Raw genomic sequence first — 24,100 nt, 5'->3', positions numbered from 1 at the left:
AGAATTTGGAAGCTGTTTTTTCCCAACTATACAGATCATAAAACATAATTATTGTACCCAGAAACTCTTAACCCATTTTTATCTATTTAAATCATTTGTTTCCAACAATTAAGTTCAGATTACCCACAAAAACCTCATGAGATATTAGACAAAGTTAGCTATCATTTAAAGCTATTATTTTGCTGACAAATTTCTAACAGACAACATGAGCTTATTTGACTAGTAAACCCAGGCTGCATGTCTGCATCATATCCAAATACTGACAACTTTGAGGACATGCCTATTTCAATCAAACTGAAAGACTTAAACAAGCTTTCATTTACCAAACATTAATTCACATCACATTAACTTGAAAGACTTTGGGTTAATTTCTACTACATTTAGAATTTATGTAAGCACTTACTTTAAGCCAATTAAACAGAGATCTTGACTTTGGCCATACCATCCAGAGGTAAAATATCACACATATATAACATACATATAGCCACACATACACAGTGTCTCCACAGATATTGTTTTAAAATTACTGCTAAGAATCAGGTACAGTAATACAAAGCTTGCCAGTTATGAATCCAAATTTTGTTTTAAGGCTTTTTACCAATATTTGTGGAGAAGACACTCAAGACGCTAGCTTTTTGCCAAGGGCATGCTTATAGCTGTTTTTTCCTTTTTCCCCTTTTTTTCTCCTCAGTCTTAGGAATTAGTGATGGGCTAAATAGTCCCCAGAGGATTTGTAAGCTCTTTTTTTTTTTTTTTAAGATTTTATTTTTCCTTTTTCTCCCTAAAACCCCTGGGTACATAGTTGTGTATTTTTTTTTTAGTTGTGGGTCCTTCTAGTTGTGGCATGTGGGACACTGCCTCAGCATGGCTTGATGAGCAGTGCCATGTCCACACCCAGGATTCAAATTGGTGAAACCCTGGGCCACTGAAGCAGAGTGTGTGAACTTAACCACTCAGACACGTGGCTAGCCCCTGCAAGCTCTTTGAGATAAGGGAAATGGGTGGAACCTGAACTGCCTCTAGAGCTGCTTTTCCAGCCTTACAAGGATGTTCCAAGGACAGTTGCTCTTGACTTTTCAGATACTGGGTTGTAACTCAAATGACATTCTAGGTTGATCTACCTGTCCAACTACATCACAAAGGCACAGAGAAACCCCTCAAGTTTTCTCTAAGATGCAGTTTCTGGGGCATAACCCTCCAATTGGAAGTGTTTCCAGTTAATTAAAATGCACCTAAGGGGTGAGTCTCTGGGGATGCTTGGGGCGTTCCCCATGGCAGTAAAGCCGGTGTCTAACTGACTGCAGCTGGAGAAAGGGTGCAGAGCCCAACTGTGGGTGTCAGTATTATTATAAGATTTAGTCAAGTCCCACTCAGCCTGGGCACTTAGTCCCTGAGCCAGCACAAGTCGAGACAGGGAAACAGGAGGCAAAGGCCTGGAGCTGGGCGGGGACTGGCGCTCCCAGTGCCAGGGTTGAGAGTTAAGTCCCTGGCAAAAGTGTTAAGTTTTCTATTTTACGGAACGTCCAGGTTCAGCTCAGGTCCAGCCTGAACTTAAACTTGACTTGGTGACAACAGAGCTGGTGACGGAATGAAACAGACAAAGAAAGGAAAAGAAGAGATCAGGCCTCACCCTCATGGCCTCTTCCCTATGGTTATCAAGATAAGGGTCACAGACAGTTCAGTGCAAGAGCACACAACCCCAGCAGGACAGTTCACAGAATAAATCACGGGTCTCCTATCCTCATAACTGACTCAATAGGTGACTAAAATACTCAACGAGTCAACTGCCAAGAGAGGGCACCCAACTTGGGGTTGCTGGCATGATTGGGCCTGGAAACCAGAGTTGGGGGGCTCCCAGGGGTGGAGCCTTTGACTCTTTAAAGATTTCTTTGTTTCTCACTTGCAAAGTTCGGAAGGAGCCCAAAATGGCCACTGTAACTTTAAGAGATGAAAGGAAAGGGTCCATTACCTTGAAAATCCCCCCTGAACCTAGGGCAGTGTCCTACCTGTTGTTCCACCTGTGGGGTTCCTATAGCAAGGGGTGATGGGGGCATCCCCCTGCATTGCATCCCTTGTATACCTTCCCTATTGTGCCTGGCAGTAATAGGTGCCTGGTGAATCGTCCAAGAGATGAAAGAATAGAGAAAAACAGTGAAGAATTTTCCACCGGTCTCTGGGACATTCTACTCAATTACATCCTGGAGCCGTTCTCCCAAGAATGGGTTGCCATATTCAACCCAATGTTAGAGTTTGGTACTTTCCTTGAACTGGAGTCCTGATTGGGACTTTCCCACGGTTTGGACTGTGGTCAGGAACCCTAGGGAGGGATACTAATCCAGCCTTAGGAAAAGGAACCTGCCAGGGAGTCTTGGAGATTGGTGACCATGCTAATGACTTAAGTGGTCCACCAGCACTAGACATGGCATGAGGACGGAATGGATTAATTCATTCTTCATCACCCTCAGGCTTAAGGTACTGATTCTCTTAAGGCTGAATGCCATTATTTGCCCCATAGATTACCATGGGCAGCAAATGTGGATTCCTACAGCTGTCTGAGAAGGTTCCTGATGGAGAAGTGAATTTAGATCCATCCTTGAAAAAGAGGGAGGCACAAAGAAAAAGAACACCAGAACTTAAGCTCACAGGCCAGTGAAGCAAGATCCGCGTATGGGCCACCAGAAGAAATGGTGTAGGCTCTGATGCGGGCTTGGCGAGTCAAGGAGCTGAAAGAAAGATTTCTTGGACTCTCAAGGTCTGGTAGTAGTGCTCCTTTATTCAGAGAATAGCATGAGGACAGGACCCATGGGCAGCGAAGAGCTGTTGGCATGGGGACAGGACCCATGGGCAGCAAAGAACTGCTGGCATGGGGACAGGACCCATGGGCAGTGAAGAGCTGCAAACCTGGGTTGAGGTTAGGGCTAAATTTATAAGGCATAGGTATGTGAGTTAGCTCTTTACAAGACAAAGGAAAGATTATGTAAAAAGTTGTTAAAATGGTATCAGTGTAGGTGGGGTCTTGTTATTGGGTGGTCCTATAACTTTAGATAAGAATCAGATCTGATCTGGTCAGAAAATCCTATGATTCCCAGAGGATGATATAGATCACTATGTAGGCCAGGATGCCTTGAGCGTTTCTCCCTGGGGCAACCTTGATCCTCATCATTTAGTCTGGCTAGAGTTTATCAATTTTGTTGATCTTTTCAAAGACCCAGCTTTGGTTTCACTGTTTTTCTGTATTGTTTTCCTGTTTTCAATTTCATTGCTTTCTGCTCTAATTTTTATTATTTCTTTTTTTCTGCTTTGTTTAGGCTCATATTGGTCTTCTTTTTCTAGTTTCATAAGGTGGAAGCTTAGATAATTGATTTTTGATCTTTCTTCTTTTATAATATTTGCTTTTAAAGCTATGTTTCTCTCTAGCACTTTTCCTGCATCCCATAACTTTTATAAGTTGTATTTTTATTTTCATGTGAAATCATGTAATTCAAAATATTTCTAAAATTTCTTTTGAGACTTCTTTGATCCATGTATTATTTAGAAGTGTGTTCATCTAATCTCCAAATATTTGGGGATTGTCCATCTATCATTCTGTTATTAATTTATAGTTTCGTAATATTATTTTAAACAGTTGTATAGCACTCTGGCCCACAGATATATCATGATTTATGTAAAATACTTTTTAGACTTTTTTTGCTGTTATAAGTAACGCTGCAATGAATGTCCCCATACATAAGACTTTGCCACTGCAATGAAGTATGGTAAGCATTATGCTGAGGGAGGTTTAGGATGCTGTGATAGCACATGGCAGGAACACCTAATCTATTCCAGGGAGCTCAAGAAAGCCTTCCTCAAAGAAAGCTACTTAAACTGCAAGCGAAGTAGTTGGCATGGGAAAGCTAAGTAGAGACTATTAGGCAAAGGAAGACCTGGAAGAGAAAGATAGGGGAAAAAGCTGGAGTTGCAGGGGAGGAATAAGTGTGGAGGGTGATTTGTTTCAGAAAGTGAAAAGAGTTCATTTTTCCTGGAGCAAAATGTTTTGGATAGAGGGAGTGGCAAGAAAATGAGGCTAGATAGGTAAGCTAGCTAACAAGCCATACTAAAGAGGTTGGACTTTCTCTTAAGAGTAATGGGGAACCACTGAGGAGTTTCAGCAGAGGGAGTGGTGTGATCAGATTGTGATTTAGAAAGAGCACGCTGGTTGTTTTGTAAACGAAGAATTGAAAGAGAGGTTAAGGCTACTGGGGAGAGAGGGAGTCTCATCAATCTGTCAATTTTATAATTTTATACATTGGCAGAACTGGTTTGTTACCCTTTCATTGTTCAAATTCTCTATATAATATAGGAATTAATTTCTAAGATGTTCATGCGTTGCTTTTAAAGTTTGACTTGCTACTTTTCAACACCAGTTTCTAGCTCTTAAGTTCTACTGCAGATAACTCAAGGGTTTTTAGTTCTAGTAGATTAAAATTTCCCTGTCAGCTCCAAAACTTATCTCTTAGTCCCGTCTCTTGATCAGAAATTCAGAATGGAACCAAAAAAGAAGAAGTAGACAGGAATAGCAGGGCATTGCTCAGGTGTATAATCAATTAGGTGAAACAGCTGAAAGGGAGCATGTTGTAGCCACAAAATAACGAATAAACATTCTATAGATAAGAGAGAGAAGTTGAGTTTTACTTGAGCCAAGGTGATGACTATAATCTAGGAAGGCAGTTTCCACAAAGGAAGACAGCGTTCTAGAGTAGCATGGTTTTCAGTACAGTTTTACAGCTTTTTAGAACAAAGAAAGTACATTAAACACTTCCAGGATACGTAGTCATCAAAGTTTCAAAGAGGTATTCAGTTGCAAGGTCAACAGGCCCCTGATGTCAGAGAAAGGGAATTTATCCTCAGGAATACCAGTATTACCAATAGGGCGTTACCGAGAACTGGCGTCATAGGAGGGGAAGAATGCATTGTCTTAAAAGAGTGCATTCTTTTACTTTGAGATTATGTTTAATGCACTCTTTACTTTAATGGTTAAGCAGAAGTAAAATGTATGTTTGATAGGCCATAAGTCAGGCTTCTTTAGTTCAAGCCGAATCAGTTTTGAAGCAGAACAGCTACCCCATATTCCTGAATATGTGAAAATCTGTTGTCAATGTGAATGGTAGAAGGTAAGCTACAACCATCCGTGGAGAGCCTGCACTTACATCCAGAAGCATGAGAAGAACTAGAGGTTGAGAGATATGAGCCCCATGTCTCAAATATAAATCTTTCCCAATAATCCATTGATTTCTGAGAAAACTGAAGTTAGAGAAAGCAAATTCATTTGTCCAATACAGTATTTGCGTGACCTAGCACGTAGGTGAGAATTGTGCTCACCAGTGCCATTTCATCATCATCATCATCATCATCTTCTTCTTTTTCTACATGACTTTCCTAAGTCCAAAGAACCTTGTCTGAAATCCTCAAAAATTCTTTCCACAAAGTGTAATCTGATAGACTCCCTTGGAAAGAGTTAAGTACTTATGGCTCTTTTGGAAAAGGGTGAATTTCCTCATCAAACACAGGCTCATTCATGATTCAGCTGCAGTAGTGTCAACATGAGTGCATTAGTATCAATAGTGTTTGTAACCAACACTATATTGAACCAAGAAGATGGAGGGATTCAACTTGTAAAGCAGTGAGAAGAGTAGAAAGAATATGGGATTCAGGATCAGAACCCTACCTCCATCTTGTCCTAGCTGTGTGACCTTGAGCACGTTAATTAAACCTCTCTATACCACAGCTTCCTTTCTGAAACAAGGAAAATTACTTCTTCTTCTCTGTAGGGTTGTTTTGAGGAGTGAGAGAGAGAACTAAGAAAAGCTTCTGTCACAAAGGAGCTTCCTTGTGTTGGTCCCTTTATCTTCCAGACACATGCCCCACCTTACTGAACCAAAAAAATCGCCTGTGATGGTATAACAGTTTTAGGTCAAAGATTTTCATTTGCAAAGCTTTGCAGTTCACAGTGTGAATTAACTACTTTGATTGCCCTCAGGAAACTCCTGGATCAGAGTATAAGTGAGCTACAAAAGCAAGTGAAACTCTTACAGGATAAAGAGAATCAACTGGAAATGACCAGTTCTCAGCAACAAATCAGAATTCAGCAACAAGAGACCCAACTTAAACAATTGGAAAATGAAAACAGAAAATCTGATGAGGTAAGAAAGTAAATATATATGCTTCTCTGTTTTGCCATTCCCGTAGCCCTGAGTAACAGCTGATAATAGCTAATAATTATTGAGTGCCTAGCATTTTACCCATTAGGTGTGGTCAGGGTTCAATCAGGAAAGCAGAATCTACTCTAGGTATTTCAGGTGAGAAGGGATTTAACACGGAGAATAACATGCTTACAACACTGTTGGAAGGGAGCGGGAAGGCTGAGTAGAAGGTCAGGAAGGACTGTTGCTGGCTTTCAATACATCCGGGAGTTCAGAAAGCCAACTCCTGTAGCACCTAAGTAGGGGACTTGCAGGAAGTCTCCCTGAAGCCCCTACAAAGGTCTCATCTGCTGTCTGCTCATTCTTCTACCTGCTAGTGTCAGAGAAGAACAATGGCTTGTCCTCCCACCAGTGCTTTCCAAATCTTGTGCAAGTGCCTCTCATTTGCAGAAACTACACTGGAACTCCGCTGTTAAGGGAGTCTGGGAAATGTAGCTTCCAAACTTCCAACCTTGCAGCAAAGGGAGAGCTTGGAAAAATGAGGACCCTGTTGAGCAGCAGTGCAGTCTACTTTGAATAGTCAGCATCCGTACAAAACCTTTTACCCGTATTTAACCTAATAAACAAGAAGGATATTATGCTTCTACCTATACGATGCATTATCACTCATGTAAATGAAGACACTCTTAACCTCTCAAAGGTCCTATCAGTATCTGTGATCATTTTGGGGTAATGTTAATTTCCACTTCTTCGGTTTCAATCCACAGGGATATACCATAACTTTAAAACTTATTTATAAAGTTAACTACCAATAATACAATAACATGCATTTTGCCAGTGGAGTATTGGTGTGAGAAGCCACTTCCATCTCTTGGTCCCTTCCCATGTATTCTGGCTATGAGAGAAAGAGCATCATATATATATATATATACATATATATATATATATATATATATTTTTTTTTTTTTTCCCCAAGGAAGATTAGCTCTGAGCTAACACCTGCTGCCAATCCTCTTCTTTTTGCTGAGGAATACTGGCCCTGAGGAAGACTGGCCCTGGGCTAACATCCATGCCCATCTTCCTCTGCTTTATATGTGGGACGCCTACCACAGCATGGCTTGCCAAGTGGCACCGTGTCCGCACCCGTGATCTGAACCGGCGAACTCTGGGCCGCTGAAGCAGAACGTGCGAACTTAACCACTGTGCCACCAGCTGGCCCCTAAGAGCATCATATAGTAATCACTGGTTAAAAGTTTATACATCCTGATGGCCGGCCCAGTGGCACAGCGGTTACGTGTGCACGTTCCACTTTGGCATCCCAGGGTCCGCTGGTTTGGATCCCGGGTGTGGACATGGCAGTGCTTGGTAAAAGCCATGCTGTGGTAGGCATCCCACATATAAAGTAGAGGAAGATGGGCATGATGTTAGCTCAGGGCCAGTCTTCCTCAGCAAAAAGAGGAGGATTGGTAGCAGATATTAGGGCTAATCTTCCTAGGGAAAAAAAAAATCTTTATACATCATCTTACAGGACATCATCTAACCCCAAAAGATGTTGTCACCTAGCCAGCATCATAACTACATCTTCCATAGGTCTTTCCACTGTTTTGTCTGGTTAGTTTTTTCTGGATGATGAGCTGTATGGTGAGACCAATGACTCTCATACTTATAAGCCTTTGTTTCACTTCTCTTACTGTAAAAAGCTTTTCTTGTTCAGAAGCAATGTTGAGTAGTATATCATGATAAGAAATAAGGAATTTGGTAAGTCCACAGATAGTGGTCCTGGCAAAAGCATTATGTACAGAGAAAGCAAATCTGTATCTAAAAAAAGTATCTACTCCACTAAGGACAAACTGTAGTTCTGTCCGTGATGGAAGGGGGCCCAGTGTGATAAGCCTGCATGTAATAAAGCCCCAGTGGATGGGGCCATAACAGTTGCTCAGTGTTGGTCTTTGCTTTTGTCAGGTTGAGTGGATTAGCCTTGGTGACCCTTTGTAAAACATATTCCTGCCACTGTACACTTTGTCCATGAGCCCATTGAACAAGTGAATAGGTGCTGGAAAAAGAGGCTAAGTGACATCTACAGAATGGACTCTTCTTTCCACCTGATAATTGAGAGCCACCTCTCCTGTGGATGCCCTCTGCTAAGCAAAAATACATGAAACACAGATATTTTCACACTCTAGGCCTCTGCCATCCATATTGTGGCAATTAGCCACAGGTGGCTATATAAATTTAAATTAATTAAAATTAAATAAAATTTAAAATTCAGTTCCTCAGACACACTGGCCATATTTCAGGTGCTCAATAGCTACACATGGCTAGTGACTACCATCTTGGAGGGTGCAGATATAGAATATTTCCATCATTGCAAAAAATTCTGTTGGACGGCATTTCTAGCCTAGGCCCGTTTCCCAGAACTCATTCTCACCAGTCCTCCAATGTTATTCTTTCCAGATTCCTGACCGTCTGGCCAAACTATTAGAAACTTTCTATGAATTAATTTAGGTCCATGCCTCTGGCCGTCTCTCTTTCCAGGCAAAGTGAACGCAAGCTTTGCCCACTGAGATTGCCCTTCCTGCTGTTCTTAAGGGCCTCCCCGCAGTAGGGCTGTAATGCTGCGGCAGCCCTGTTTCAAGTGGTTGCAGCATATTGTTCAGGACCATATGTAAATCAGGCCTAAATATATTCTTTCTCAGTTCACTTGTCATAAGGACCAGTGACCCTCACCCTCATAGGGTCACTCCCCATGAGGCCATATGTTTCAGTTGAGAGAGATGGTCATGCAATAGAAGGAAGTACCACTTGCTCATGCAACTGTGTGCCTCTAGGACCTGCTCAGGCTCAGTATCCTACACAGCACTTCCACTCGAAGGTGGAATACTGCTGTATGTGCTCAACTTAATGGCTTGGTGAATCATATAACACCCAGTTTCAGGAAGGGCAGCTCAGGTTACTTGATCACTTGATTTTTCATGGCCAAGTATTCAGGCTCCACCAGGGCCCAGTCACAAGCAAGGACCTTCCTCAAAAAGTGGATAGTTATTATGGGAGGAGGGGTTGCTTCTCTCATAAATCCTAAGGTTAAATTATCTTACTAAAGCTTGCCAGAGGCTCCACATAGCATCCTCATCCACCACCAAAACTTGGAGCATCTTTGGATCTGCTGGGTCGTAAATTTAGCCCAAGTGGCGAAGGAGTTTGCACTGCAGCCTGGCACAGCTGCAGATCTTTGTCTTGCTTTGGGCACCACTAAAAACTTACAACCTTGAAGGTTACTTGATAAATAGGTTGAAGGAGCAGTTGTGGTATATGTTCGTTCTAGAATCTGAAGAGGCACTCCAAGCACTTGGCCTTTTCTATCATCAGTAGCCCTCTCTCCTCAGGTCGGAAAGCCAGTGGGGAGAATCTGCCATTCCAGATGGTCTATTCTGAGTATACATTCAAGAACTGGGGAAATAACCCTTGGCGGGATTCACAACCCGCCTAGGCCAACTGTAAAACATATGCTGAGGCAATGAATCACTGCAGACAGACTCTAAGATACACTGTGAGTTTAAGCTCCATGTTTCACCTTACTCCTTTAAGCCCCCCTCTGAACTGTGAACCTCAGTGGCATTTTGGGTTCCAACATATTAGCGTTGACTCAGAACCACTGTGCTATAATTCCCCAAAAGTCTATATAATTCCCTTTCTCCAATGCCCTGTCACCTTGATGAAAAGCCACGGATCTCTTTGAAGAAGACTTGAGAGATCACTTACTTATGGCAGTGTCTCAGGGTTTTTCCTGAAGACAACCTGGCATTCCCATCATTCAAAGGACTCTGGGTCTCTGAACTGGCTCAGGTCTGGGGATTAAGAGGCCAATACTCTCCACTGTTGTCGTTCAAATTGAGCCTCTGTTCACCAGACCCAGGGGGTTTTATTTATTTATTTAAAAAAATACAATTCAAGTAAGACTTTGATAGATTGCTCATCTATTTTAGTCCTACAATCATGGTGATCAATTAACCACAACCAAAGATTGCCACTTGACCTCTGACACTCTGTAGTATCATCATCCCCAATAAAATCAGGGATCTATTTTAATGTTGGCACCTCCCACCATCATGCTTAATAGGATAGCATTATAGAGGATTTTGAAAAACCTGGTGCCCTTTTCTCCAGTGTATTTGGCAAAGCTTTGGTGAAGAGAGTGTCTTCTGAGTGATGTGTGAGTCACTGTGATGAGGTGGGTGAGCAGGTTACCACTGATAAATCTACCCCAAATTTCCTATCTGCTTAAGCCTTTGGATTCCTTCCTCTCTCTCATGTCAAGGAAGTATGGCATCTTAATGTCATTTAATGTAGGCTATTGTTGAGTCTAAATTGCAGTCAACCAACCAAGCAAATAATTGAAGTCACTTTAAAGGTTCAAGTTAACACATTAAATCCTGAAGCTCTGGTAAGTGCATCCATATCAATACCTTCAGCCTATTCAATATTATATTCCTTTCTTCGTAGCGTAATGCCTACGAATACATTTTTACATATATTCCTCAGGTTTCGGTCAATTTAAGTTGGCAGAGTCTTTTCATTCTTTCAATATGGCAGTCCCTATACTCAACCCTCGCTCCCCAGGATGTGCTGGCATCTGACTCTAGTTATAGGATTGGATGAGAATTAGTAGTGTAGGGGTCTTGAGAACAATGAGTATCCTCTTACAGGATAACTGCCCAAGTGAAGGCAATACACAGTCCTCAGGCAAGAACCGTTAATCTCTTGAGACAGCAGAGGAATATCTTATGCTGATAGGAGAGGCTCGTTAGAGTTTGGAGGTCCAGAGTACCCAAAGTCTTGGGAATCCTGGCAGATGTACTCAGTTCCAATTCTCAGATTCCATGCATTCCCAAACAAAGCGTTATTTTTCACATAAGAGACCTGGCAAGGCTATGAAATCAACTTGTGTTTTAATTGTGCAACCTATTTGATGAAATTTGGGATTTAGTTTTTGAATACGTTGACCTGCTGCCTACAAGAGGGAAGAGTTTCTTTCAGGGCACTCATAGAAACTCTCTGGGTCTCTGACTATGCCTTGTTCCATTAAATAAATCCCCAAGTTGAACATTTTCTCCTCGTAAGCTCATTAACACGGTCAGATGTGGCTAGCCCACCCCACACTCCTTATAGTTTTCAATTCTGTTATAACATTGTTTGCAGCAATCATGTGGTCTCCCAAAGCACTTCATCACGGGCAACTATAAGTTATAATTTAGTCAATGCTTGTGTCATGGATTATAGTACTAGTGACAAGATCACACTGCCTTTAAATCTAACCAGGTCAGATAACCAATTCCAGATTCCCATCTTTGAGGATCTGTTCACTGGATCTACTTCTAGAACCAAATACTTTATTAGTCAGGGTTAGGTCAGGAAAACACTTTCTGTACTTTCACTTTATGTGCTTCAAACTGGAAGACTTTTTATATAGGGAATTGGGTGCTTGCAAAACCACTGGAAAGGCTGGGGGAGCAAAGGCAGGGGGAAGTGCTGCTGGCTTCCAGGGAATCTGCGAGTGCAGAAATCACAGGAAGTGACTGTGGTTTCAGCAGCTGGGGTCACTGTTAGCCTTTTTCAGCAGAAAGTCTTTGCCAATTTACATTCCCTCAACAGCATATCTTAATTCAGCACAGAGTATTCTCATTAAAAAAAAAAAATGTTTTTCAGCATCTCAAGAGCAACCAGGAGTTGTCGGAGAAGCTGTCTGGGTTGCAGCAAGAGAAAGAAGCTCTGTGTGAAGAATACGGGCAGTTTCTGAAGCAGCTTGATGTGCATGTGAGGTAAACAAGTTCCCTTTGGCAGAACGCCGTGTAGAGTAGCTGCTTCTTACTGAGCCAGCTCCAGGGCAGCAGGGGATGCCCACTGAAGCGACCTTTCAAGAGGCCAACACGGTTTGCCTTTGTTCCCAGAAGTTCTGTCTATAGGGGTTTTCCTAGAGAGACATGGGTCCCAGTTTCTTCCCAAGAGAGGCAGGGAGAAGGGAATTACTATTTACTGAGTTCTGGTGGTGTCTAACTTCTTGCTTTTCTCCACATATACCCTTCTCACTTGCTTTAGGCTTCTTTCCCCTCACATGCTCTCCTCAGCCTGCACCACCCTCTCGCCATTTCAACTCTTCATTTCAACTCATAAATCTTAGACTAGGAGTCACCTTCTCTAAGAAGCCTCTCTTGACCCCTCCCCAGCCTGCGTTGGGTGAGGTGCTCATTCTCTGTGCCCCTGTAACCCTTTGGACATGGTTCCCTGTACTTATCTCAGAACTTGCCACGTTGTTTTGAATAATGTGATTCACTACCTATCTTCCTCACCAGACTATAGGCTTTTCAAGGGTGTGGGCCATGGTCTTACTCATCTTTTTATCCATAGTCCCTGGTATATAGGAGGTGCTCAAAAAAAATAAAAATTTGCGTTCCTGAACTTCCTGCTATTTCTTCTGCTCCCTGCTCATCATCCACCAGATCCTCCTGCTCTCCTCTCCTCTGGAATGTAGCATAGTGGTTCAGAGTCTGGAGTCTGGAGCCATACTGCCTGGGTACCCATACTGCCTGGGTATACACATATCAGATAAATATCAGTGTCCAAAGGTAAAATGGCATTTAGTCTTTAGGCAGTTAAGATTTTTTTTTTTCATTTCACAAGTAATGAAACAACAATGCAATTTTGTGAATGAAAGAAAACTTACCCAGAATCCCTCCCATGTTCACTCCTAGTCTCGTTCAGTGAACACAGTTTTATGATTTTACTATCATAGCTTAGATAAAATTTTATTTTCTCTTTCTCTTACTATCACCTCATAAGCATTGTGCTTTGTTGCTACAGTCTTTGAATTTGCTTATTTTTATAAAACATAATATTTCATGCAGTTGACATGCCCTTGTGCTGAAAGTGGCAGTTACACTTCAGTTGCTAAAGGAAACTAACAGAACCCCATGACAGTGCTTACAGGTGTACAGCTCATCACAGGAGAAGGGTACAATTTCGCAACAGAATTAGGGTCAGGATACGCATCGCAGTCCATGGCTGGCTCACAGCAGATTGTCCCGAGGGGTCAGGCAGGGGCCCCAGAGGTCCTCCCTCTGTCCCCCTGGATGCACCTTCTCTCTCAGGTCAGCAACCACTGCCATATGCACTGAACACCTCACAACCCTGGATCCCAAAAATGGAATCTCGGCTGAGATTTTTTTCTATTCTGCTGGTCATGGAAGCATACTTCTGCTGTGTAACCAGCCTCACGAGCAGAGCCTTCTTGGGGTCTCAAAGAGACTAGGTACGAATCATCAGTCTCCGTGTTATCAGCAAACAGTGCTGACAAGCTGGTGCAAAGTGCCATGAAACTCCTCGGACCTGTGGTTACAAAGCAACATGATTTCAATCAGTATATTTCATTCCTTGACCAGCGGTCTGCAGCAAGCAAGAACTTTAGCAAAACAGCTCAGGTCAATTCCAGGCCTGCTGGAATCAACCTCACATCGCAGACCTAACTTAGTTAAGAATTACTCACTGGTTCTGTGATTGATATTTTCATTCAAAATAACACTGAAAAAAACATTTTGATATATATTTTTTTCATTTAAAAAATTATTTTTATAGAATAAATTCCCAGGAGTGCAATTATTGGTCAAAAAGCTGGAACTCTGGATCTCAAAATGTATTGACAAACATTCAGAAGCATCCTGCCAAAATTTCCTGGCGTCACTATCTAAGAGTAGCACTATCCCCCATCCTCATTAGCATTGGATGCTCCTATTGGGAGGGAGGGCGCTAATGAAATTTCCCCAATATTCTTTGTTTTAATTGAGATATAATTTACATACAATAAATGCACAATTTGATGAGTTTTGACAAATACATACACCCACACAACCATTACCCCAGTCAAGATACAGAACATTTCCATTATCCCTTGTAGTTCTCTCCTACCTTTTTGGAGTCAATCTGTATTTCCTGCTCCTCCCACATCCTCTGATTTCTGTCTCTCCTAGAATTTCATCTAAATGGAATTACACTGCGTGTAATCTTTTGTGTCCGACTTCTTTTGCTCAACATAGTCTCTGATTTTTAATGCTCACTTAGTCATAAATTACTTGTCATTTTATTGTGAATTTCTTTGGTGGCTAGTGAGGCGGAATGTTTTTCATGTTATCTGCCCACAGCCCTTAGGACAGTGGATCCTAACTCTAGCTGCACATGCCTGGGCCCCACCCTGGGTCAAGAAGTCCGAATCTGTGGGGATCGACTTGGGGGTCAATAGTTGTCTAAAAGCTTCCCCATGTGATTCTGATGTGCATCCAGAGTTGAAAACTACAACTTTAGGAAAGAAAATGAAAGTAATTGTCAAAACTCTAGGTTCATTTTTGTGTTTTTTTCCTTGATCCCAGTCCTGACCTTTACAGACAATGCTTATTTTTTCCATGTTTTCCCATCCAGCGGAACAAATTCCTTGCCTTTTTGAAATAAAAATAATAGAAAGACCATCTGGTTTTGCTTAAACCTAAGCAAAAAGTTGTCCCTAAATTTTAGAACATGAATATTGTGCAGCCTCACACTGCTAGTCGTTAACGAAGCCAAAAATAAACTTAGACAGTCCGCGTGTTCTTTGGGCAAGTTGGCCAACAGAACTTCTGACCAAACTGATAGGTGTGCCAAATAGCCAGCTAGGGATGGGAAGGCAGGGCTGTAAGCTCTAACCAGCTGTACTGCATCAACATACTCTTCAAAGCGTGCATAACACGACAGGAAGAAGCGTGAATATCAAGTGGTAGGAGCTAGTTAGGTCAAGTATAATGCATTCACTTGACGGAGCATCATGAAACTGTAAAAGATGGTGGCTATGTAGACTAGATAATAGCATGGGGAAAGGCTAATGCTATCATAAATGAAAAGCACATAGGGGGCTGGCCACGGGGCCCAGTGGTTAAGTTCATGCGCTCTGCTTCAGCCGCCCAGGGTTTCACCAGTCCGGATCCTGGGCGCGGACCTAGAACCACTCATCAAGCCATGCTGAGGTGGTGTCCCACATAGCTCAACCGGAAGAACCTACAACTATAATATACAAATATGTGCTGCGGGCTTTGGGGAGAATAAGAAAATAAATAAATAAATAGAGTCTCCAGCTCTTTACCAAAAAAAATTGGATAAAAATTTTAATGTAGACCATTTTTATACAAAAGATGCTTATAAAGCACTGGAAGGAAATGTAACAATACTGTATAATACTGATCATATTGGGAGTTGTATTTTTTTTTCTTTTTGAGGAAGATTAGCCCTGAGCTAATATCTGCTGCCAATCCTCCTCTTTTTGCTGAGGAAGATTGTCACTGAGCTAACATCCGTGCCCATCTTCCTCTATTTTATATGTGGGACGCCTGCCACAGCATGGCTTGATAAGCAGTGAGCAGGTCCGCACCCAGGATCTGAACTGGTGAACCCCGGGCCACCAAAGCAGAGCACATGAACTTAACCACTATGCCACCGGGCCAGTCCCAGGGAGTTGGATTTGTTTCCCAAATTTTCTATAATTTATCATCTTACTTTAAAGGATAAATTTATTTTTTAATAGTCTAAATGGCAGAATAAGAGAGACGGCAGCTTCCTGGCATGGGGAGCTTAGAGACTCAGATTTTAATATCCCAGGGCAGGCTGTGTAAAAAAAATCCAGAAATACTGTGTTTGAAATGATATCAAAACATCAGAGTAGCTGTGAATAGCTGGGACACCCAGGGGACAGCAGGTAGGGGGTGTGTACACTGCTAGATGTTACACTTCTAAAGCCATGGACCAGAGGATGCTGAGACCCGGTGACGTCTTCCAACAAGCTATTCCTAGTAAAAGGAAAGCAAGAACATTTATGAGATGGAAATACCTCCCTGTAAAGAATCGAAGTCACAGCAGTGGTAACTGTGAACACAATCTGCAAACATATGTTCCTCACGTTATGTAGTGGGCGCCGCAAGCGCCGCAGAACTGAATGGGTCTCAGGCAGTTTTATGAACCAGGTCTCTAGACCAACTCTGTTAGTTAGGATGTAGGTTGAGTTGCTGTAGCAGTGACCCTGAATAAGAGTGGCTTAAAAAGGGGAGAGGTTTCTCTCTCACCTCGCTGTGCAGTCATAAGCAGTCCAGGATGGGTATGGTGGCTCAATGTGTCAGAAGCCTAGACTCCTTGTATCTTGTTGCTCCAGCATCTTTAACATGTTGCCCTGATCCACATAGTTCAAGATGGTTTGCTGCCATATCCGTATTCCAGCCAACAAGGAGGAAGAAAGAGGGGAAGGCAAGGGTATTGCATTTTCCCTTAAGGCACACTGCTTCCACTGACCTTCTTTTGCCCAGAACTTACTCATGGCCTCATTTAGCTGCAAGGAAAGCCGGAAAACGTAGTTGATATACTGAGCAACCAAGTGCCCAGCTAAAAGTCAGGGGGTCTATAATGATAGAAGACAGAGAACATAGACTGGGGACAACCCTAGTCAGTCACTGCCACACTCTGACAAGCTCTATCTAGCCTGGTGTGCATGTCTCTGGCCTACAGCGTAGTTTCTGGCTAACAGATAAATTAATCTTCTAAAGGAAAAACCTGGAAAATGATTCTTTTATGTATAATCAGCAAGTAGGAGAGAGAGGGGCACTATTTTGGAAAATGGAGGAGTCTTGTGAAAATACATTTAGAGGTAAGACATAACTTACAAGAGCGTAAGAGTCTCTTGGAGTCGTTCTTCCATAACAGTTTGACTAGAATTAGCATCTAGATAAGTCTGCTTTGCTCCTCCCCTCCCATCTGGTTCCTAGTTCTCGTATAAAACAAAATATGTCATTAGGAGAAGTGAGCAATATCTGTTGTGCCTGGATTTGCTGTGTTCTAGCACTGGGGTGTAGTGGAAGATCGCGGACTCTGGGTCAGATTCTTCTCTGCAGAAGTAACTTCCCTCTGTGTCGGGTTTGGTGATTCATTAAAAGGGTTCACAGAACTCAGAAAAGCTGTTATATTCCTGCTTATTGTCTATTATGGTGAAAGGATACAGATTAAAATCAGCAAAGGAAAAAGGCACATAGGGCAGAGTCCACGAGAGGCAAGACACAAGCAAGCTTCCCTTTGTCCTCTCCCGGTGGGGTAGGACAGACAGTATTTAACTGTCCCAGCAACAATATGTGACAACATGTATAAAGTATTCCCAACCAGGGAAATTCACCTAAGCCTTGACATCCAGGGATTTTACCAGGGGTCAGTCACGTAGACATGGAGTGCCCCAGTGATTGACCTTAGCTACCCAGTCTCCGGTCCCCCAACTCCCCAAAGGTCAAACCCATACAGTGTGGCCCAGGCCCATACATGAACAAAAGCACCATAAGTCATGTTATTAGCATAAAATATCTGTTGAGGCCCAAGGCCACAGGTATACAAAGGCATCGTTCTCAGGCAGGCTATTCCGAGGGCTTAGAGGTTGTCTCCCGGGGGCAGTCAAGGGAGGCGGAGGGTTTGAATACCGTCCCGCTGAGTTAGCGCTACTGCACAGCCTCCATCTCCTGACTCATAGAGTGAGGAGACCGTCTCCACGAGTTTGCTGTAAAATCAAATGAGACGTCTCGTGAACAGCCTGGAGCACATGTCAGTCCCTTCACGTAGTTGGGCTTCCTCCAGTTTGAGCGTCAGAGCCCCAGGTGAGATCAGACAGTTGACGTGGGCAGACTGCCCAGCATCATGGGTCTCCATGACTGTGCCCTCGGGTGCCGACAGTGACAAAGAGTAGATTCCTCTTTCCTTAAATGCTTTTTGTTTCAGTTTAAAAGGCATTATCCAAACTTCTAGGCATTCAGGGGTCGGGGGTATAGAGACAATTAGAATAGTTTTTTGTTTTAGAGTAGTTTCTCTGTTTTTAAGATAGGCTATAATTGACCACAAAGAATGAGAATCTAATATATTTAGACAAAAAATTTGTTCTTATGTAACAAGAAATCTAGGGACGGTGATTGTTGAGGCTGATTCAGCTGCTTGGCAGTGTCGTTAAGGACCAGGGTCTTTCCTTCCTCCGCTCTGCCATGCTTGCTGGGTGGTGTTTGCGTCTTTAGGTTTTTCACCTCCTGGTTACAAGCCAGTGGCTGCAGCTGCAGGTAGCACAACCTCAGCAGGAGGGTGGCCAGGGCAGACAGAGATGGGTTCTCAGGTTCTCACCTCTCCCAGAAGTGCCTAGCAGGAGTGACTTGTCTCACATGTCCATCCCTCCCCCCAACACACACACCTGGGGCCCACCACCTTCCTTGAGATGGAGGGATCTCTGTGGACACCTAAATGAAATCTGGGTTCCATTAGGAAAGAAGAAAGGCCATACCTGCATCTTACAGCCTGCCACAAGTAGTCTCTATCGTGAAACAGAAGTGGTGAGGAGGTCCCTCCCAAATGTGCCTGGTGCTTTCTCTCAAACTCTAGCCTGCAGCAGAACCCCGCAGAGGACTTGGTAAAACCCAGGTCCCCCCCCCCCCCGAGAGGTTCTGACCTGTAGTTCTGGGATGGGGCCTGCGTCTTTGCCTTTCTAACGAGTTCCCAGGTGATGCTGATGTTGCTGGTCAGAACACAGTTCGAGAACCACTGCTGTTGGCTTAGAGAAAACCTAGTTTAGGAACGTTAGCCAGAGCAACGGTTCTCAGTAGAGGGCAGTTTGCCTCCCAGGCAAGGGGGCATTTGGCAACGTCTGGAGACATTTTGGGTTGTCACACTGTAGAAGGTGCCACTGGTATCTAGTGGGAAGAGGCCAAGGATGCTGCTAAGCATTCAACAAAACACAGCACAGGCTTCCACAACAAAAAAGTATCTGGCCCAAAAGTAGTGCAGACGTTGAGAAACCCTAGCTTAGAGTGATTTTGTGTCATCAGACCTAATAAGTTCTAAGTGAAACTTCTTAATTTTTAATTTGAAGAAGCACTTCTGAGTAATGATATTCTTATTGGGAAAGCACAGTCGCCTTCCGAGAGGTTTGCCTGGTGGTGGAGTGGAGGCTCTAATCTGTTTTCTTGTTTACTCAAATTAGCTGTTATAGGAGCTTGAAATGGTGACTTAGATTTTTGTTTGTCCTGTTTTTTGAGATATAATTCACATACCATACAATTCACTCACTGAAAGTATACAATTCAATGGCTTTTAGTTGTACACCCATTACCACAATCAATTTTAGAACATTTCATTACCCCAAAAAGAAACCCTTGGGGCCACCCCCATGGCGTAGTGGTTAAGTTTGGCACACTCTGCTTTGGCGGCCCGGGTTTGTGGGTTCAGTTGCTGGGCATGGACCTATACCACTCATCAGCCATGCTATGGGAGTGACCCACATATAAAGTGGAAGAAGATTGGCACTGTTGTTAGCGCAGGCTAATCTTCCTCAAGCAAAACAAGAGGAGGATTGGCAACAAATGTTAACTCAGGGCTAATCTTCCTCAGAAAAAAAAAGAAGAAAAAGAAAGAGAAGAAAAGAAACCCTTCAGCTATCACTCTTCTGTCCCCAATTTTTCTCCCCACCCCCAGTGCTAGGCAACCACTAATCTACTTTCTTTTTCTCTACATTTGCCTATTTTGGACATTTCATATAAATGTAATCATATAATGTGTGGTCATTTGTGACTGGCTTCTTTAACTTAGCATAATGCTTTCAAAGTTCATTCCTGTTGTAGCATGGATCATTCATTCCTTTTTATGGCTGAATAATGTTCCATTGTGCAGATATTCCATATTTTGTTTATCCATTCATCATTTGCGGGAAATTTGGGTTGTTTCTGCCTTTTGGCTATTGTGAATAGTACTACAGTGAACATTCATGTACAGGTTTTTGTGTGGACATATGTTTCATTTCTCTTGGGTATATACGTAGGAGTGGAATTGCTGGGTCATATGGCTCTATGTTTAACCATCTGAGGAACTGCCAGGCTTTTTCCAAGAGGCGGCACCATTTGACATTCTTACAAGCAGTGTATGAGAGTTCCAATTTCTCCACATCCTTGCCAGTACTTGTTATTATCTTTCTTTTTGATTTTAGTCATCCTAGTGGGTGCAAAGTGACAGTTCACTGTAGTTTTGATTTGTGTTTCCTTAATGGCTAATGATCTTGAACATCTTTTCATGTCCTTATTGGAGGTGAGTCAGAGTTATGTCAGAATCAGAGTAAGAGTCTTGAGCAGAGATCTATGTAGAATTGGCATTTGGAAGTCCAGACCCAAGGCAAGGACTGAGAGCAGACCAGGTTATCTGGAAAATAGACAAGACTGAAGTGGGTTATATCACTGTCCAAGTATATAGCCAAGAACTAGAAAATTTTATATTAGTGACTGAATCAGTGGAGCAGGATTCAGAGGATAGATGTCAGGGATCATAAGTCAAGCAATTTCCTGAGTTGAGGATGACTAAAGCTGGTGTTATTTAGGAGGTTATCCTTGGTCAATTCCCCACCTTGTAGGCAGGAAATCCTGCAGATGTGAGGCAGGACAAGCGCCCACATCTGGTGCCAGGCCCTGACAAAGCAAGAAGAAGAAACCCAAGAAAGGTTCCTATTGAGGAGGTAAAATAAATTTTCACTGTGTTGAGGTGTGCCCATATTTAAATTTATTTTCTAGAAACTATAATGAGAAACATCAGCACTACAAAGCCAAGCTTCGGAGAGTCAAGGATCGTTTAGTGCATGAAGTAGGACTACGAGATGAGAGAATCAAACAACTTGAAAATGAAATTGGAACACTGCAGCAACAAGTGAAAATGGTGAGAAACAAAAAGGCAAAGAGCTCACTGACGGTGCCAGTGGTCGATCATTTAGAGAAAGCCCACTCATTTTTAAAATTTATTTTATGGCCTCTTCATAGCCCATACTTTCATTTCTCCGCACCTCCTTTCAATGTGAGTAATTGTTTAAGCCCTGCCAAAAAATACGTAAGACTCATGGTGGTAGTAAACCAAGTTGAACACTGAAAATATCTGCACTGCCAGCTTATGATTAGTGTTTTGCCTTCAAATGAAAACATCTTCTCTTAAACACCCTTCAGCAGAGACTTCCAAACCACCCTCAGTAACTCATTCCTACTCTGTGCGGCCCTCATTTTGCCTCAAACTTCTGTCAGTTTTAAATGGCAGTGAAAATAGGTGACCCCCATTCCTCTATCAATCCTTGATGAGTGCCTTCAAGCTCTTTTCTAAATATCCATAGTTTCTTTATGTTTGTCTCATTGCCCTTGTGACTGTGTGTGGCTAAGAAGGAAACGGTCAGATGAGTCAAATCAAATGCAGAATGGTCTTGAGATTCTTAAACTATATAAACTCAAAATAGAGAGCCACTGACTTGGCCAGTACCGTTTTCCCTTCTTGAGGTCCCCAGCCCATTTCAGAATTTTGAAAACTCTGTCTTCACTCCTAAAATACTCATTTCTACACCCAACAAATTTTTATTGCACCACCACTGTGTGCCAAGGATACCAAAATAATTCACATAATTTCAGTTATCCCACAGGCTATTATGGGACTCCAGGTTAAGAATCCCTGGATTCCACACAATGAAACGTTTGAGGATTGGAACAGATGGGCCACCAATGTTGTATTCCTTGTTTAAAAAAACCCTCTTGATACTCTAAACTGTAGTGAGAGAGGAAAATAAGTTAGATTTTGCAGTCTCCTTCTATCTTGTCTCTAATCCTCTAAACTTTGAAAGACTCAGATCCAGGTTAGACTCACAACTAGGAAAACAATATGGAAAGTATACAGAAGAAAGTAGCAACCCTGGTTCATGGACCCGCCAGAAATGTCGTCAGCCTACTTCTGCATTACCAATTCTTCCTCGTAGTGCCTGCCTTCCACTTCGAGGCTTACGTGGCAAAACTGCCTCCTACTTTCAGCGTCCATGTTTTCTTTCTTCCGGACTGTACCATGTTGAATAGCGTCCCCCCAAAATCCATGTCTACCCAGAACCTCAGAATGTGACCTAATTTGGAAATAAGGTCTTTACAGGTATAATTAGTTAAGATGAGGTCATATTGGATTAGAGTGAACCCTAAATCCAACATGACTAGTGTCCTTATAGGATGGAAGAAGACACACAGACAGACGTACACAGGGGAAGAAGGCTATGTAACGATGGAGGTAGAGATTGGAGTGATGAAGCTACAAGCCAAGGAACACCAAGGATTGCTGGCAGCCACAGCTAGGAGCGAGGCATAGAACAGACTGTCCCTCAGAGCTCCCAGAGGGAACGAACCCGGCTGACACCTCGACTTTAGACTTCTAGCCTCCACAACTGTGAGAAAACAAATTCCTGTTGTCTTAAGCCGCCGGTTTGTGGCAATCTGTTATGGCAGCCTTAGGAAACTAACACATCTACCCAAAGAACCACAGGTCTCCCTGAAATATACTGGAGATCGCAAAGAAGCAGAGGCTAAGAAGAGTCTTTGGACCATTTGCTCACTACCGTTGAAGGGTACTGTGGACTTTGGCCTTAGACAGACTTGGATGCAAAGTCTAGCCCTGCCACTTAATAGTTCTGTGACCTTGCACAAGTCCCTGTGTATCATTTTCCTCATCTGTAAAATGTGGGAAACAATCCCTAATTCACAAGGCTTTTGTGAGGATTAAAATATGAAATGCCTAAAGTGGTATCTGGCACATATAAATTTTCATAGATGTTATTTTCTTCTTTTTAATGTAAAATCTCTTAGAAACATGTTAATCGGTAGATGCATAATTCACAAGAGAAATTGTGAACAGAATGGGAAATACTTAGCCTAGAGAAAACTGACGTGAGATCTTTAATGCCACAGTGGTACACACCTGGAGGTCCTGATTTTACTATTTTAGGGCCGATGAACCAGAACCCTAAGTGTAAAAAAGCTGGGCTTACTTTCTAAATGCTAAGTCTCCAGACCATAATGCCACTTTTTTGGGTTCCATTCCTTCCACCTTTTCTTTATACGGTGAGCCGATCGAGTCCTCTGACTGCTGTGACCATCCAGACCAGATTCCCCTAAATATTTCACCCTATCATTAGAGCTGTGTCCTGAATTTTTGGTTCAAAAAAAAAATACAGTATTTCCGAAGAAAGGGGTGTCAGTAGCCTGCCCCATCCAATTTCCTTTCTAATCCAGTTATGGCTGCATAGAGCATGTTTGTGGGACGGCTGCTCCTACTCTCAATCCTTACCATAAATATATTCAAATGATGGCAGAGGAGACTATTATTAGACATCGAAGGGTCCTGGATAAAGAACTTTAAAATCTGGAATGGTTTGTTTCAGAACATAACATAATCTCCTTCCTTATAATTCTTTAATGATAAGTAGGCAGTCTTTTTCCTTTCTTTCTTTTGAGATATAATTGACATATAATATATTAGTTTCAGATATAGAGCATGATGATTCAATATTTGTGTATATTGTGAAATGATCACCACAATAAGTCTAGTTAACATCCATCACCGTACATAATTACAACATTTTTTTTCTTGTGATGAGAACTTTTAAGACCTACTCTCTTAGCAACTTTCAAATAAGCAATATGGTATTGTTAACTAGAGTCAAGATGCTGGTACATCACATCCCCATGACTTACTTATTTTATAACTGGAATTTTGTGCCTTTTGATCCCCTTCACCTATTTTGCCCACCCCACTACCCCCTGCCTCTGGCAACCACCATTCTGTTCTCTGTATCTAGGAGTCTTTTGGGTTTTTTAGATTCCATATATAGGGACAGTTTTTTCTGAATGATGTACATTAGTACCTTATTTAAAAGAGAGAGAGAAAGTTGCCCCTCTTAACCCTGTAATTCACCTGTCTGCCGGAGGTCCTTATTCTTCTCCCACTCCCACTCATTTTCACCCTTGGCTGGTGAGGAACAAACACTGAAAGGTGAAGGCAGTTGCCTGTTACCA

General features: G+C 42.4%; 1 protein-coding gene across 22 annotated transcripts in view; it reads left to right on the top strand.

Annotated features, from left to right (window-relative positions):
* The window catches only part of CCDC30 (coiled-coil domain containing 30), a 139,145-nt gene that overhangs the window by 103,017 nt on the left and 12,028 nt on the right, over positions 1-24,100 (top strand). For all 22 annotated transcript variants that reach the window (XM_070609983.1, XM_070609985.1, XM_070609972.1 and 19 more), the window contains 3 exons: positions 6,017-6,179; positions 11,883-11,995; positions 20,810-20,951. In XM_070609983.1, the coding sequence (XP_070466084.1) occupies positions 6,017-6,179; positions 11,883-11,995; positions 20,810-20,951 (418 nt within the window). The remainder of the gene's footprint in view (positions 1-6,016; positions 6,180-11,882; positions 11,996-20,809; positions 20,952-24,100) is intronic.

Source organism: Equus przewalskii, chromosome 2 (genome assembly GCF_037783145.1).
Source record: "Equus przewalskii isolate Varuska chromosome 2, EquPr2, whole genome shotgun sequence".
In the NCBI taxonomy this organism is placed as follows: domain Eukaryota; kingdom Metazoa; phylum Chordata; class Mammalia; order Perissodactyla; family Equidae; genus Equus; species Equus przewalskii.
The sequence above is the reverse complement of the archived record's forward strand: the minus strand, read 5'-3'. Positions and strand labels throughout refer to the sequence as shown.